At 47.5% G+C, this 13,939-nt stretch overlaps 1 protein-coding gene across 3 annotated transcripts in view; it reads right to left on the reverse strand.

Annotated features, from left to right (window-relative positions):
* UTP25 (UTP25 small subunit processome component) overlaps positions 1-13,888 on the reverse strand; it is a 33,222-nt gene extending 19,334 nt beyond the window's left edge. The window contains exons 1-4 of one of the 3 annotated variants that reach the window (XM_019483226.2): positions 13,667-13,888; positions 11,850-11,886; positions 9,171-9,417; positions 8,185-8,397 (exon numbers count right to left, since the gene is read on the reverse strand). In XM_019483226.2, the coding sequence (XP_019338771.1) occupies positions 8,185-8,397; positions 9,171-9,417; positions 11,850-11,886; positions 13,667-13,767 (598 nt within the window). In that variant the 5' untranslated portion in view covers positions 13,768-13,888. The remainder of the gene's footprint in view (positions 1-8,184; positions 8,398-9,170; positions 9,418-11,849; positions 11,887-13,666) is intronic. The other 2 variants (XM_006266025.4, XM_019483227.2) reach the window with 2 other exon arrangements.
* Between the last annotated feature and the right edge of the window lie 51 nt (positions 13,889-13,939).

The following is a 13,939-nucleotide window of genomic DNA, read 5'->3' on the forward strand; positions in this document are numbered from 1 at the left end:
CAATCTCCCTGCGAAGAACTCCAGGACTTCAAGGAGCTGATTTTCATTTAAGTTAAGCAAAGAATTGCAAAGCGTAGCAAGTAGTCATGCAGGCACAGTGGCATACACGATCACATGTATAGCTTCTCAAATTCAGAACCTGTGTAATGACCATATTTCACAGGACTGTTCACTGAATAAAGAAAATGCCCACCATATAGATAATCCTAGTGTCTATAACGGAATAGTGAGAACTTCCTGAGGTTATCCAGATCCAGATCCTTTTGCTTCCAAATTGTGACAATGCTGTGGGTATCTTCCAAATGATGCAACTGAACAGGATATCAATAACAATATAGTACAGCCTCTCTTTTCCAGCTGAACTTGTTCTGGTAAGATACTGCATTTTCACCTGTGAAGAATGCTACAGGCTAACACATGATACATATCATTAAACCCATACCAGTCAAAATATTAATTCACAGTAAAACTGAAAGACTAATTCATTGCACAATATCCATAAAATTATTTTTCTAACCCACGTACAAATACAGTACTGAATTCAATGAAGCTTAAAGAGAGAATAGTGTTACACAACAACAGTGGTTACCAGTTAGTAAAACTAAGTCACCATTCAAAGAACTGAGAGTTTGGCTAACTGAGCATGTCCTACAGATTTCTTTCCTCCATTACTGGTTTTACAGACTCCAGAACGAGATAGTCTCAGCAGTGGCATATGTCATATATCCAAGACCATTCACTACCTCGTGATAAGAGCAGAACAGAAATTTGTTCCCTGCCAACATGCATCCATGTCTGCTGCTGTTCTAGAAACTCTCATTTCTCCTCTTTGACTATAGACTATAGGTGCAAACAAGCACTCAGAAGACCTGGCTCAGGTCTAGACAGCTTGGTTTAAGCCACCTAAACCCGAGTCAGGATTGCCATGCGCAAACGTTTGTGCAGGCAGCTGGAAGCAGGTAAGTCCGGTAGGCGGATGGGAGGGGTGGTAAAAACAGCTCATCCCTGAAGCTTCAGAGAACGGTTGGGCTTTCTCAGCATCTGAACTGTTTTGGGGACCCATCCAAGCATTCACTAGGCCAAGTTAACCCTTGCTAGCTCAGGTTAACCCCATGCCAATCTAAAGTTGGCTCTCATATGATGAGAACTAACATTAGACTTTTAGGGTGACCTAAGCCTTGCAAATGTTTGCACACCTAGGCATTTCTCTCTCCCTAAGCTCAGTTAGGATGATCAAAACGTAATGCTTGTACACATCCAACATGTGCCTCATTCTGCATCTGAAAAACAGGAGGTTCCTGTTAAAATGCAAAGCAATGAGCACAAGCAATACTGCTGTGATAACAACAACAAACTGTTAAGTAATCATCAAGGATCTGGGTTTTCCGTTTCCCACAGAAAAATGGAGTAAACCGCAGATTTTACTTTCTACCGGAGGCAAACTGAGATTTCTCATTTTACAAGAGATAGCCGCGGATTTTGCCATTTTGCAATGAGCTCTCTGCAGGCTGGCAGAGAGCGGGAGGAAAGCAGAGAGACAGGGGGTGCCAGGTGCACAGATTGCAGAGCAGCTCCAGAGTTAAGTGGAAGAGAGAGGGAGCTGGGCAGGGCTGAGGCTGGGTGGGGCTTGGGGCCTGGGGCTGCAATGCACAGCTGCAGGGACCCAGTAGGGAGCAGGACGGAGCCATGAGTGGCTTGTCCAGGGGAGGGTGGCCTCCCCTGTTGCACGCACTCCTGGGGGCAGAGGGGACTTGTGCCCTCCAGATCTGTACCCAGGGCAGGTGCAGGCTGCAGGCTTCTGCTCTGCTTCCCTCCCCCAGGGCCACCAGAGCCACACAGGGGAGGGAAGCAGGGTGGCAGGGGACAGTGGAGCCACATGGAGAAGCTGCTAGCTGCTGTTCCCTACTGCCCTGCTTTCCTCCCCCAAGGCCTTCGGAGCCCGGTGGACACAACCCAGTGCAGAAGGCAGCAGCGGAGCCACGCAAGGATCTCCTTGCTGCTACTCGTCACCCCCCAGCTGCCCCGGCAACATGCCTCTTATGTGCACACCTCAAAGCAGCAGGAGCTGAAGGCACATTGCCAGCAGCAGCTAGGAGATCCCCAGCCATGCCAGGTCATACCTGCTGGTCTCCGGAGGCTGTGGAGGGATGAAAGCAGGGCAGGAGCTCAAGCCCGCAGCCTGCGCCTGCCCCAGGTACAGATCTGGGGGGTGCAGAACCCCCTCCCCCCCCCCCCCCCCGGGAGTCCGTGTGGTGGCAGGGAGCCAGCCCACCAGAGCCCGCAGCAGGGGGAAGCTGGGTTAGGGGGCTGTGGACCCGGGTCCATAGCTCTGGCAGCTGGGGGACCTGGGGCTGTGGGTGGGAGGCGAGGGGCACCAGCAAGGCCAGGGGAGCTGGGCTTTAATTCTAATTACCGATTTTGGGTTTTTTTACCAGGGAATTAGGTTTTTTTTTTCAGGGAAAACCAGGATCCCTGGTCATAGTACAGCCCTTTGGTGCTTCCACACTATCAGAGGGCAGAGAGCATCTCAGATTTAGTGTCGCCTGCTGCTCTATGGAGGTAACCAAATGTCACCAGGGATGCTGCAAGCGTAGGGCTTCTCTCTTAGGCCACGCCATTAAATGTTAAAGCCACATAACATGAAATGGGAACAGAATATCTTCCAGTGCCAACATGTGGTACATCACTGAAAAGACCAGAAGTATTCACATTACATACACAAGGTAGCATGGTACAGGAGTTCAGGTTTCACATCTCAACATTCCATAATGTCTGGGATGAGATTCTGGGCTCCGTTTCTTGGGGCACAGCATACAATTCACATCCCACTTTGTACCTTACCAACCCTGAGCTGGACAACTTCCCCTGTCCTCTCTCAGCTCGCCATGACTGTCTTATGGGAAACAGAACTGCCCAGAATTTCACTGCATGCCCTAGCATACCCGGTACATCAGAATTTGTGAGGGCATCCTTAGGAAGCAGACTTTTGACTACGTTTCTCAGTAGCTGAACTAAGGAAATCTTCCCCCAACCACATAAAGGATGTTTAGGGGGAACTTTACATGATTTTGGTCTTTTAAACCACCCTAAAGAAGCCAAAGCATGGGTAGAGAACCTCACTCTAACATATTCCCAATTTCAAGAAATGAAATGTAGACTGGGTGTAAGTTCTTAAAGTTCAAGCTAGCTTTGTTTGCTACCATCTTAGGAGCTAAGAATTCTCCTTGATGGTGTGAGAGAGCACATAAAGAACTGAATATTTTAGTCTCTCTTTGGAAGAAAGAATCTAAACATAAAAGTGTTCATGATAATTGGAAACCAATTAATATTTCACTAGGAACCCAGAAAACCAAAACAGAGATAGATTGCTAATCTGTTGTAATTTTTTTTAAAAACCACCTTGACGACTTTGAGGGGAATCAAAAGCAGGTACAAAAAGGAAAATAGTAAGAAAAAAAAACAAAAAACCACATAGGAAAAGAGGGGAGGCTGAAAAATTACAAGCTAGAAATTCTAGAAAATTGGCAAAAGATGTGGAGAAGGCAGTGAAAAAAAAGACTTGGCAGAGTTCAGAACATACATCAGGAACAAAAACAATTAACAGGGTATTGTTCTATTGCAGGGGTGGGCAAAATACAGCCTGCAGGCCGGATTCAGCCCGTGAGACCATTCTATCTGGCCTGCAAGGACCCTAAAAAAATTTAGAAAATTAATATTTCTCTGCCCTTGTTTCCTGTCAAAAATGACAGGAAGCAAGGGCAGTATGACCCAGGGGAAGCCCAGTGGGCTCCCACAACAGCAGGGCTTGCACGGCCCCGCCCCCCACAGCCAAAAGCCCCAGAGGGGCTTCTGGCCTGCGACCACATGGCTGCCCCGAACTGGAACCTCCGGGGGAGGGGGGGGGGAGGGGCAGGGGAGGACCTGGGCAGGAAAGGAGCCTGGGAAAAAGCTGAGCACAGGGAGTGGTGCCTTGCCTGCCCTGTGGCCGACACCCCGCACTGCAGTCGCTCGCAGCCCACATGGGGCAGCAGGGAGCGCTGGCCACGGGGCGGGGGAGGGGCCACTTTCCCCTGGGCTCCTTCCCGGTGTGGAAGAAAAAGTGGACCTTCCCCATCCTGTGGCCAGCACTTCATGCTGCAGCTGCTCGCAGCCTGCGCAGGGCTGCCCTGAGCAGGCACAGGCAGGCTGAGAGTGGCTGCAGTGTGGGACGCCAGCCATGGGGCGGGCAAGAGGCTGCTTCCCCTCCTACCCCCTGCACTCAGCACCACCTTGTAACCCGATCCCACTGCCAGCCTGGGCCCCATGTGGCTCCAGGCTCGCCTGTCAAGGTTGCACGTGGCAACAGCGGCTGCAGCCCTCCCCACCTGCTGCACCAGGCACTGTTTGCCACGGCCACCTGTGGGCTGTCCAGCGCGTGCTCCGGACGGGCAGCAGCAGCCAACACTGCCCAGTATGGCACGTGGGGGGCTGCAGCTGCTGCCGCTGTGCGCAGCCCTAACAGGTGAGCCCGAAGCCAAGTTACAAGCTGGTGCTGAGTGTGGAGAAAAGCAGCCCTTCACTCACCCTGTGGCCAGTGCCCCACGCAGCAGCCGCTCACAGCCCATGTGGCACTGCCTGTGCCTGATCAGGACAGCCCCATGTGGGCTGCGAGCGGCTGCAGCAGGGAGCACTGGCCATGAGGCAGGCAAGGAGCCACTTTTCCCTGCACTCAGCACCAGCTTCTTCCCTGCCAGCAAGCAGGGAGTCGGGGCTGTGCACTGCCCCCTGCCTGTACCGTAGGGCTGGGGGGCACTGGGAGTGAGCAGGTGCGGGAGCCAGTGGGAACACAGGGCCTGCACAGGTGTCACAGGGCTACTGCCGGCAGGGCCTAGAGAAGGGTGACAAGAGTACAAGGTCCTGGCCGGCAGGGTCTCTATGGAGCCAGGCCAGCTCCCCCCTCTCCCTGCTGGTGCAGGCCAGCCTGGCTCCCGCCCCTGCCAGCCTGTGCCCCACCAGTGCTGGCCCCGGGATATGGGACCAATGTCCCAGTGTCTTAGGACCAAAGACATTGGGACATTGGTCCCAAGATGGTGACCAGGGGGCGGGGTACCTGTGAAGGGGCAGGGCTACACATGTGGCCCTCGACAGCGTGCCAGAACTGGGTAAGCAGCACTCCGCCCGAAATAATTGCCCGCCCCTGTTCTATTGCTACAGGGAAATGATAGAATTGTCAATAATGCAGAAGAATAGTCAACAATTATTTTTTGTTATCTGTATATTTACGAAAAAAGCTAGATGATGGATTTGTATCAGGAGTAGCCAACTTGTGTGGCCTGAGTGCTGCAAATGGCATGGACAGCCACTGTGTGTGGCACATGGTAGATCAAGGAAGGAATAGGAACCAGAGCATCAGAGAGGGCAGGGAGCACAGGGCAGGAAGCAGAAAAGATCGGGCAGGAAATATAGAATAGGGAGCAGAAAGCAAAGCAGAAGATTAGGTAGAGGAAGCAGACCAGAGCGGTACTCGGGAATGATGAGGGGCTAATTTGTAGCACATCTACCAAAAAGGTTTCCACCAACTGGTTTATATCATGAGTTCTGTGCCTGAAGAGTTACATAATTATTAGTCAGCAAGTCTAGATAACTTCTACACAATCTGAACTTTAAGGAACTTTTAACAATGATTTTCAAGAAGTCTCAAAAGCCTAGGGGAACAGAAAAAGTTTGTAATGTGTCAATACTTGAAAAAGGTTGGGTGGGATAATTCACATAATTACTGGCCAGTCAGAGTGACCTCAGTGCTGGGCAAAATGATGAAAGTACTGCTAGAGTACTGGATTAATAAATAATTAAAGAAGAGCGATGTCATTTGATGTCAGTCAGCATGGGTTTATGGAAATGACATCTTTTGAGAAAGATGAGTTAGTTTTAATGAGATTAAAGGATTGGCTGATCCTGATAACAGTTTTGATAAAAACAGACTTGGCATATGCCAAGAGAGCCCAACCTTTTCATTAAGAAACATACAATATTACAAAAAGATGCACTTTATCACAAGTCATTTGGCAAACACTTCTTTGCCTGGCAGGCATGATGCATGGTCACACTTTGAAGTCTGCCTCAACCACTGCTGGGCAGCAGCATTAGCTGTCTGGCCGCAGCAGCAAATCCAGCTATAAACAGAAAAAAAACTGACTGCTGTTAGCCAGTCCCATAGTTAACAATTTCAGAGCTCTTATTAAACAGTCAACAAACTGACTCACAGCTTGCTGATTGATTGATCGAGTCTGCTGGCCTTGTGATAGCTAAGGTAATTGTTCTGTAAGGAAGCAAAATGAGGGGCCAAAAGAACAAACTAACAGGCACACAATGCCATGCTAGTAGGACCATTAGTATTGCCATCAGTGGAAGATGGCAACAGGATTGAGCTATTTGTTGGTGCCATCCACAGACATCCTAAGTATAGCTCTATCTAATTAGAGTATTAAAGAGAAGGTAAAGTGATTTGATTACAGTTAATACCTACCCATGTGGAACACAGAAATTCTGTAACGGAGTGCTTTCTCTGGCAGACAAATACATAAAAATGATATAATAGTTGGAAATTGAAACTAGACAAATCAAGACTTGAAACAAAGTGAAGGTTTGTTTGTTTTTTATCTTTAAAAAAACCCAGTAAGAGTTATTAGTTAGGGCTGTGTGAAACAGCGCCTTTTCATTTCAAAGGAACAGCATTTCATTTAAAAACCGCTGTTCTGTTTCATTTCGCTGTTTTGACATTTTGCCCATAAGCTATAATGGGGAAACTCAAAACAGTCTATAACTTTGTCATCATTTCTGGCCCGATTTGGAAGAAATGTGAAGGAATGATAGCCCCTTCCGAGGGCATGAAGCATGCCAAGTTTCAAGGAGATAGGCGTAGGGGCTTGGGGGAAAACTGCACCTCAAGCTGCTGAGAAGCAAAACTCATGACATGGGTGACAGTGTGTGTGTGTTAAGGCGCAGTAGGGTGAAAGCTGCAGGGATGGTAGCCCCTGCAGAGGCCACGAAACCTGCCAGCTTTCAAGGAGATGGGTGCAGGGGCTTCTGAGTTCTAGGGCCCTGCACCTCTAGCTGCAGACAGGCAAAATTCATAACATGGGTGCTTGTGGGACTGTGTCTGTCTTGCAGCGTAGGGGGGTGAAAACTGCAGGCCTGCTAGGCCCTGCTGCAGCCATGAAGCCTGCCAGCTGTCAAGGAGATAGGTGCAGGAGGAGTCTGGGTTCTGGGGCCCTGCACCTCTAGCTGCTGACAGGCAAAACTCGTGACATGGGTGGGTGACTCTGTGTGTGTGTGTGTGTGTGTGTGTGTGTGTGTACACACGTGCTAAGGTGCGCCCTCACTCAACTGACCCCAAGGCAGAAAGCAGGGCAGTTCAAACAATGCTGCAGAAAGCAGGGCAGTTCAAACAATGCTGCCTTTTATGCAGTTTTTCCATCCCTCCCCCAGAGCACTGGGATTGGGAGAGACCTCAGGGAAAGATGGCAGTCACTGGCCAGCTACACAGTCAATAATGAGAGCACTCCTTCCCCACCACTTTCCCTTCCCTCTCCTCACTTTAGTTTGTGTTTCCTTGCAGGCAAGCCCAGCTTGAGCTTTGAAACTCACATTTTGAAATGTTTCGACTTGCCTCATTTCGTTTCAAGGCTGTTTCAAAGCTCTCCGCTTCGTTTTGATTTCACCGTTTTAAGCTCGAAATGAATCGAAACAGCATCAAAATGAAACTGCCAGCAAAATGTTGCGCAGCCCTATTATTAATCACAAGAAAAAAAGTTATAAAGGAATGTGGTAGATTTTCCAACACCAACAACCCGGGTTCTACACCAAGGCTGGATGTTTTTTTTTAAAAAAAAAAAGAAAAATCAATGAATCCTAACAAGCGTTATGCACAGAGCACTGTTACTGGAGTGCTGTGCACAAGTACAGAAAGAAAAAGATACTCCCAAGACTGAATTAAAAAATGTACATCCACATTAGCTTCAACTATAACTTATGTAACTGGCTGAGTACAAACCGTATAAGGTACCACAAGAATTCAAATGCCCCAAGGAGTAAGCTATATAAATATAGAGAGACTGTTATGCACATTAAGACTGCAAACAGGAGAACCTGCTTTGGGGACAGCTCATTGAATACACACACTTGCACACACGCACCAAATTTTACCTTCAGAAACCTCTCGAGAAGAGCTGCTCTCTCTTTCAGCTGCACTGTAATCTCCACTCTCTTCTTCCATGAAATTGGTTTCCAGGCTAAATTCAGATTCATGTTTCACATCAGTGAACTCCTCAATTGCTCCATGTTTTGGGTCACCAGAGTTATCCGTTTCATCAGCTTGCTCCTGGCCAACTGCCTGCTTTATTGCGTCTTTAGCTGTGACTTATTGGAGATAGAAATAGGTTAGGTTCTCCTAGGAGAAACGTTCTGTACAGTTACCTGACTCTTACTGCTTAGATTTTAACACTAGTTCAGCTTTGTACTTATATTTTTCCAAGTACTCAAGCGCTCTGTTCTGAGCAAAGAACAGAAGGTTCATGTGTTACCTTCTGTCACCTCACATGCCAAATGTGACATGCACCATATTGTGTTGCCTTCAGGATTGTTTTAAAATAATACCTTTGGCAACCAGAATACCCATCTGCAAAACAGACACATTATTTTAAATGGGTAAAAGCTGCATAAAGCTGACACCTCTTTGCCAGGATTCTTTGCTGACCTCATAAATACAACTGTCTCCTTGCAAAGCAGAAAGTAGTATTTTCTCTAACAGGTAAATCCTGCCCCATCTTCTATGGCAGATCATGCCATGGGGGAAAGCAGAGTTTAGAGCCTCCAGACTGCCCATGTGTAACAGAATCAAACAGCATGAAGATTCCCTGGATGGGAGGTCAGGAAAGGCTGGCTACTTGCCAGGGTACAAGAGAGTTGTGTCTCAACAACTGCATGCATCTAATAGTTGTTGCCACAGGAAAGTCGAGGCACAGAAGACGTGGTAACTACTTTCATCTCAAGCCCCACAGTCGCGCCCAAAGCAAATGCACCTCTAACAAGAAACCCAGCAGAGAGCCCAGCTGCTCTAGGATCCAGTATCACAGTCTGTTTGTACTTTATGATTCAAACATCACTAATAAATCTGAAAAAAATAAAACTACCTTCTTCCTGGCCCAGCACATCACTCTCATCATCTTCTTCATCTGTACCTCCAACTTCTTGAGGCCCTTCACTGTTTGTTTCTGCCTCACTTTCATCACCTTCTTCAGACTCATCTTCATCCTCCTCCTCCTCCTCTTCAGCACCCGGAACAGTTTTTAACAAGGCCAGAAGCTTGTGATACTCTGAGACACGTTCTGGTTCATTCTCTGCCTCACTCTCTGAACTCGATTGATCAGAATTCTCAGGCTAAAACACAAAACATTGGTCATTTACCATGCTCCTAAAAGCCCACAGGCTTACAGAAAGTACATATAAGCATAGTGACAGCATCTTCACTTAATGTGCATATTTAACCCAGCATCTCCCATTTTAAGTCTTGCTTTCCAGTTCTACTTTTGAACAGACTAGTATAGTTTCATTGCATCTCTGAAGTTCAACGAACTAAGACAGACCCCCCCACCCCCCGCCAAAAAAAATTCTAAAAGCATCGTAGCGTATTTAAATACAAAAATCCCATTAATTTTACTATAAATTGTGTGGCTCTCTCCCCCAAGTACTTCTGCAAATTTAATTCCCCTTCTCCAAGTGCAATCAGTACCATGTAAGCGCTGGAATGAAATTCAGAGAACTTAAGAGTTCTGAAAAATGCAACTCTAGAAACAAAGCACTACTGTAAGCAAGAAACACTGGCAACAGATATTGGTACAATATTGCTTTCTTTTTGACTCTGTTCATGAGGTTCATATTAAATGAACTCTTGTTAGGAAACCTTCCTGTAAAGGAAGTCTGTGCACAGTACAAAAGGACAATCTCCCCAGGTCAGAACACGAAAATTGTCTAGGAATAGAAGAGTTTGTACATTTAGACACCAATATCTCAACAGTGAACTCTTGTCACTGGGCTTTTAAATACTGACTCTAGGAGCATCTAATCCTGAAATGTTTTATCTCAGTGAACTTGCAGAGATTTGACCCTATCAATCTAACCCATGGTCAGGGAGAAGATGAGAATGTCTGCAGTCTACACAGGCAACAAATTCCACTAAACTGATATACAAAAAAGAAGCACACAGAGGGAGCATGAATAGAAACCTGCTCTAGTTTAGTCTACTTCACAACCAGAAGACATTGACTCAGAGCCAGATCCTAGTGTGTTGCCAAGAGAAACTAGAAGAACAACTTATTTTTCCCCTCAAAGTTTTGAAGTCATCTCGTCCATTTGAAAAGTGATGAGAGCAAGGATTCCTCCTGATCAAAAAAACTAACCACCACCCCCCACAACCAAAAAAGAAAATTAAGTGCTACAGACCAGGATAAGAAAAATTAGGATTGCTGTAGGTCTTCACTGAGAGGAGAAATATAATTTAGTGAAGAATGAAAATAATTTTTTTTACCCCATAATCTTGCGGATGTCACCAAGTTGGGGGGAGTAGGAGATACACTGGAGGGCAGGGCTAGGATTCAGAGGAACCTTGACAAACTGGAGGATTGGGCCAAAAGAAATCTCACGGGGTTCAACAAGGACAAGTGCAAAGTCTTGCACTTAGGACGGAAGAATCCCATGCACCAGTACAGGCTTGGGACCAACTAGCTAAGCAACAGCTCTGTAGAAAAGGACCTGGGGGTTACACAGGACAAGAAGCTGGATAGAAGTAAAGCGTGCCCTTGTTGTCAAGAAGGCTAACAGTATACTGGGATGCATTAGTAGAAGCATTGCCAGCAGATGAAGAGAAGTAATTATTTTCCTCTATTCTGCACTGGTCAGGCCACATCTGGAGTATTGTGTCCAGTTTTGGCTCTCCAACTACAAAAAGGATATGGACAAGTTGGAAGAGCCCAATGGAGGGCAACAGAAATGGTTAGGATGCTGGGGTACATGATTTCTGAGGAGAGGCTGAGGGAACTGGGCTTATTTAGTCTGGAGAAGAGAAGACTGAGAGGGAATTTAATAGCAGCCTTCAACTACCTGAAGGGGGGTTTCAAAGAGGATGAAGCTAGATTGTTCTCGCTGGTAGCAGATGGCAGAACAAAGAGCAATGGTCTCAAGTTGCAGCAAGGGAAATTTAAGTTGGATATTAGGAAAAACTCTCTCACTAGGAGGGTGGTGAAGCACTGGAAAGAGCTACCTAGCGAGGCTGTGGAATCTCCATCCTTGGGGTTTTTTAAGGCCCAGCTTGATAAAGCCCCAGTTGGAATGATCTAGTTGGGGATGACCTTCTGAAGTCCCTCCCGACCCTAATTTTCTGTGATTCTATAATGGGCAACAGTCACCAAGGTAAAGTGAAAGGAATGTCCTGAGGTTTGTATAACTCATTTATTTTTAACACTCAAGTTTAGAAGTCTAATGGGTTGGTCATCATTATTGCTGAATGAAATGCAAGATATTAAACACTAAGCTTGGGCAGTTTCCATTCAGTGTCACTGCCTGGCTCTCTTGACTTCATACACAGCTGTAAGTCTTGGACTGCAAACTTTGTTTTTGTTTGATTTTAAATATTTTCTTCCATGTTCCCTAGCTGCTCTTAACACAACTGAAAAATTCTGGAACGAGGTTTTTATCTGCAATTTACCCTGAGAGCTAAAATAACTTCATCCTGTCTGACAGCTTCCATTACATCTGTATAATTTGTATAACAGCAATACAAAAGGAGAATATGAAAAACAATTAGAGTATGTTACCAGTTCACAAATTTGAGTGACTTCTCTTCCAGAAACCCTGAAGAAATAAACAGAAATCAATTTCAGTTTTCAATGAGTGCTAGGGAAAAGGGAGTAATCTATATTATCCAAAAGAATGTAAGGACTTTGTTATCCCTTACACTGTGAGCGGCAGAAATGTTGATGGGTGTTAGTGCTAGCTCAATTTTGGAGCCGTCACGTGTTTAGGCCAGCAGGGGCCTGGAAGACTAGAAAAAAAGAATCTCCTCTCCCATTACAGACTTGCCCCCTGCCCCCAGTTTCCCCCTGCCTACTTGTAGCTGCCCAGATGTCTGTCCCAGGGGAGCAGGTAGGGAAGGGTTAACCTGCCAGGCTATCCCTGCAGCTGAGCTGCTGCACTGGTTGGGCAGGCAGGTTAACCCTTCTCTACTAGGAAAGACAGAGCAAGGGCAGCCACAAGTGAGCACAGCGGTGGAGGCAGTAGGGATAGTGAGCAGGGATCTGAGATACTGGAAAGGGTAGGAGGACAGTAGGCTTTATCCAGGCCAGAAGGCGAGGGTAGAGTGGCTATACCATAGCGAAACAGGAGCTGGGTAACATGGATCAGAGATAACACCAGTGGTTCTCAAACTGACAGATTGGGCACCACTAACGTAAAATGATACAACCGTAAGTACCACCAGCACATTTTTCAGTTCAATCTTAAGTATCACCAGCATATTTTTGTCATAAAGTAATTATGATAAATCCATTAACACATACCACCAACAGGGCTGTCTGCATACTACAGCTTGGGAATTGCTGCCCTAGAGTGGTATAACTTTGAGCCATAATAACGAGTGCTTAAAACAAGTTTCAGGTGTTAATGTGCAGACAATCCAGGGGTTATGAGCTCCAGGAGCCACCCAAAATTACCACGCAAGAAGGCCCTCAGTCTCCCTGCAGCTAAAACCAAGTTTGGAGGCTGAAGCCGAGTGCCAGGGGTGAAGTGAGCCATTCAAGAGAAGGCCCCAATAGTGACTGTGAATGACAGGTTTGGGCCAATTGGTTCAGGTGACCAGGCATCATATGATGGCAGCACAGGAAAATGATAGAAAAGTCAGGCTTTGAGGGACCTCCAGAGGTCAACCAGGCCAAACCCCTGCCTGAGGCAGGATCATCCCTACCCCAACCCACAACCTAAACTCTACATAAAACCACTGTCAACAAATCTTACTATAAACCAGTCAACCAATATCATTTCTACATCTGTCTCATGAGAAGGAAGAGGTTGGCTTTAGCACTTCTGTACTGTCAGATACGCAAGAACGAAAAGTGAAATTATTAGAAACGTCTTGAATTTTGTGTTGTGAAACTTGATCACTACCACTGTCCATAAAAGATGGTAGCAACAGCCCTCGAAACCCAATCGTTTTCCTTCTCAAGAGAAAAGTTCCTAGAGCGCTTCTCAGCCTTTTTTTCTGATTTTTCTGGGTCTCCCTCTCACACATAACTGCTACCAGTGAATGCTCCAGTATTCATAACCAGTCTCCAGGGAAATAACCTCATGCCCACCACAGGGAGATGACCTCTGATGGGCATGACCTCATGTCTACCCCCCGGCTGTTGGGAGCCTGACCCAGGCAGGGCGAGCAAGACCCGGCAGCACCAGGGCAGTGGTAGCGAGTAGGTCCATGGCTGTGGAGCCGGACGGCTTGGCCTGGAGGAGCTGTGCCCGCCTCGCCCCAACCAGGCTGCTGGAAGGGCGCCGGCCGCTGCCCGGGGGGGAAGGGGGATTGCAGACTGACGTCACTGCTAGTGCCGATGACGCACTAAACCCACGGGTGGGTCCCACTCACGCGTCGCGGACCGGGTGCTGCTCCCCGAAGTCGCGGAGGTGCCTCTTCTGCCGTTTGCTGAGGCCGGCTAACGCCGGGCCGCGCGCCCGCCGCTTCCCCATGCCGGCCCCGGCCTGGCAACAGCAGGAAAAGGGAGGCACATGCGTCTGCCAGGCACTTTGCGGCTGCTGCGCGACAACGAAGGGGGGCGGGGTTCTCGAGCGCTCGCGTCATGCGCGACGGAGTTCCGAGAGAACTGACGTCGGCCCGGCCCTGCTGTGCCGTCACCCCCGC

The sequence above is a fragment of the Alligator mississippiensis genome, chromosome 1 (genome assembly GCF_030867095.1).
Source record: "Alligator mississippiensis isolate rAllMis1 chromosome 1, rAllMis1, whole genome shotgun sequence".
Taxonomy (NCBI): Eukaryota; Metazoa; Chordata; order Crocodylia; family Alligatoridae; genus Alligator; species Alligator mississippiensis.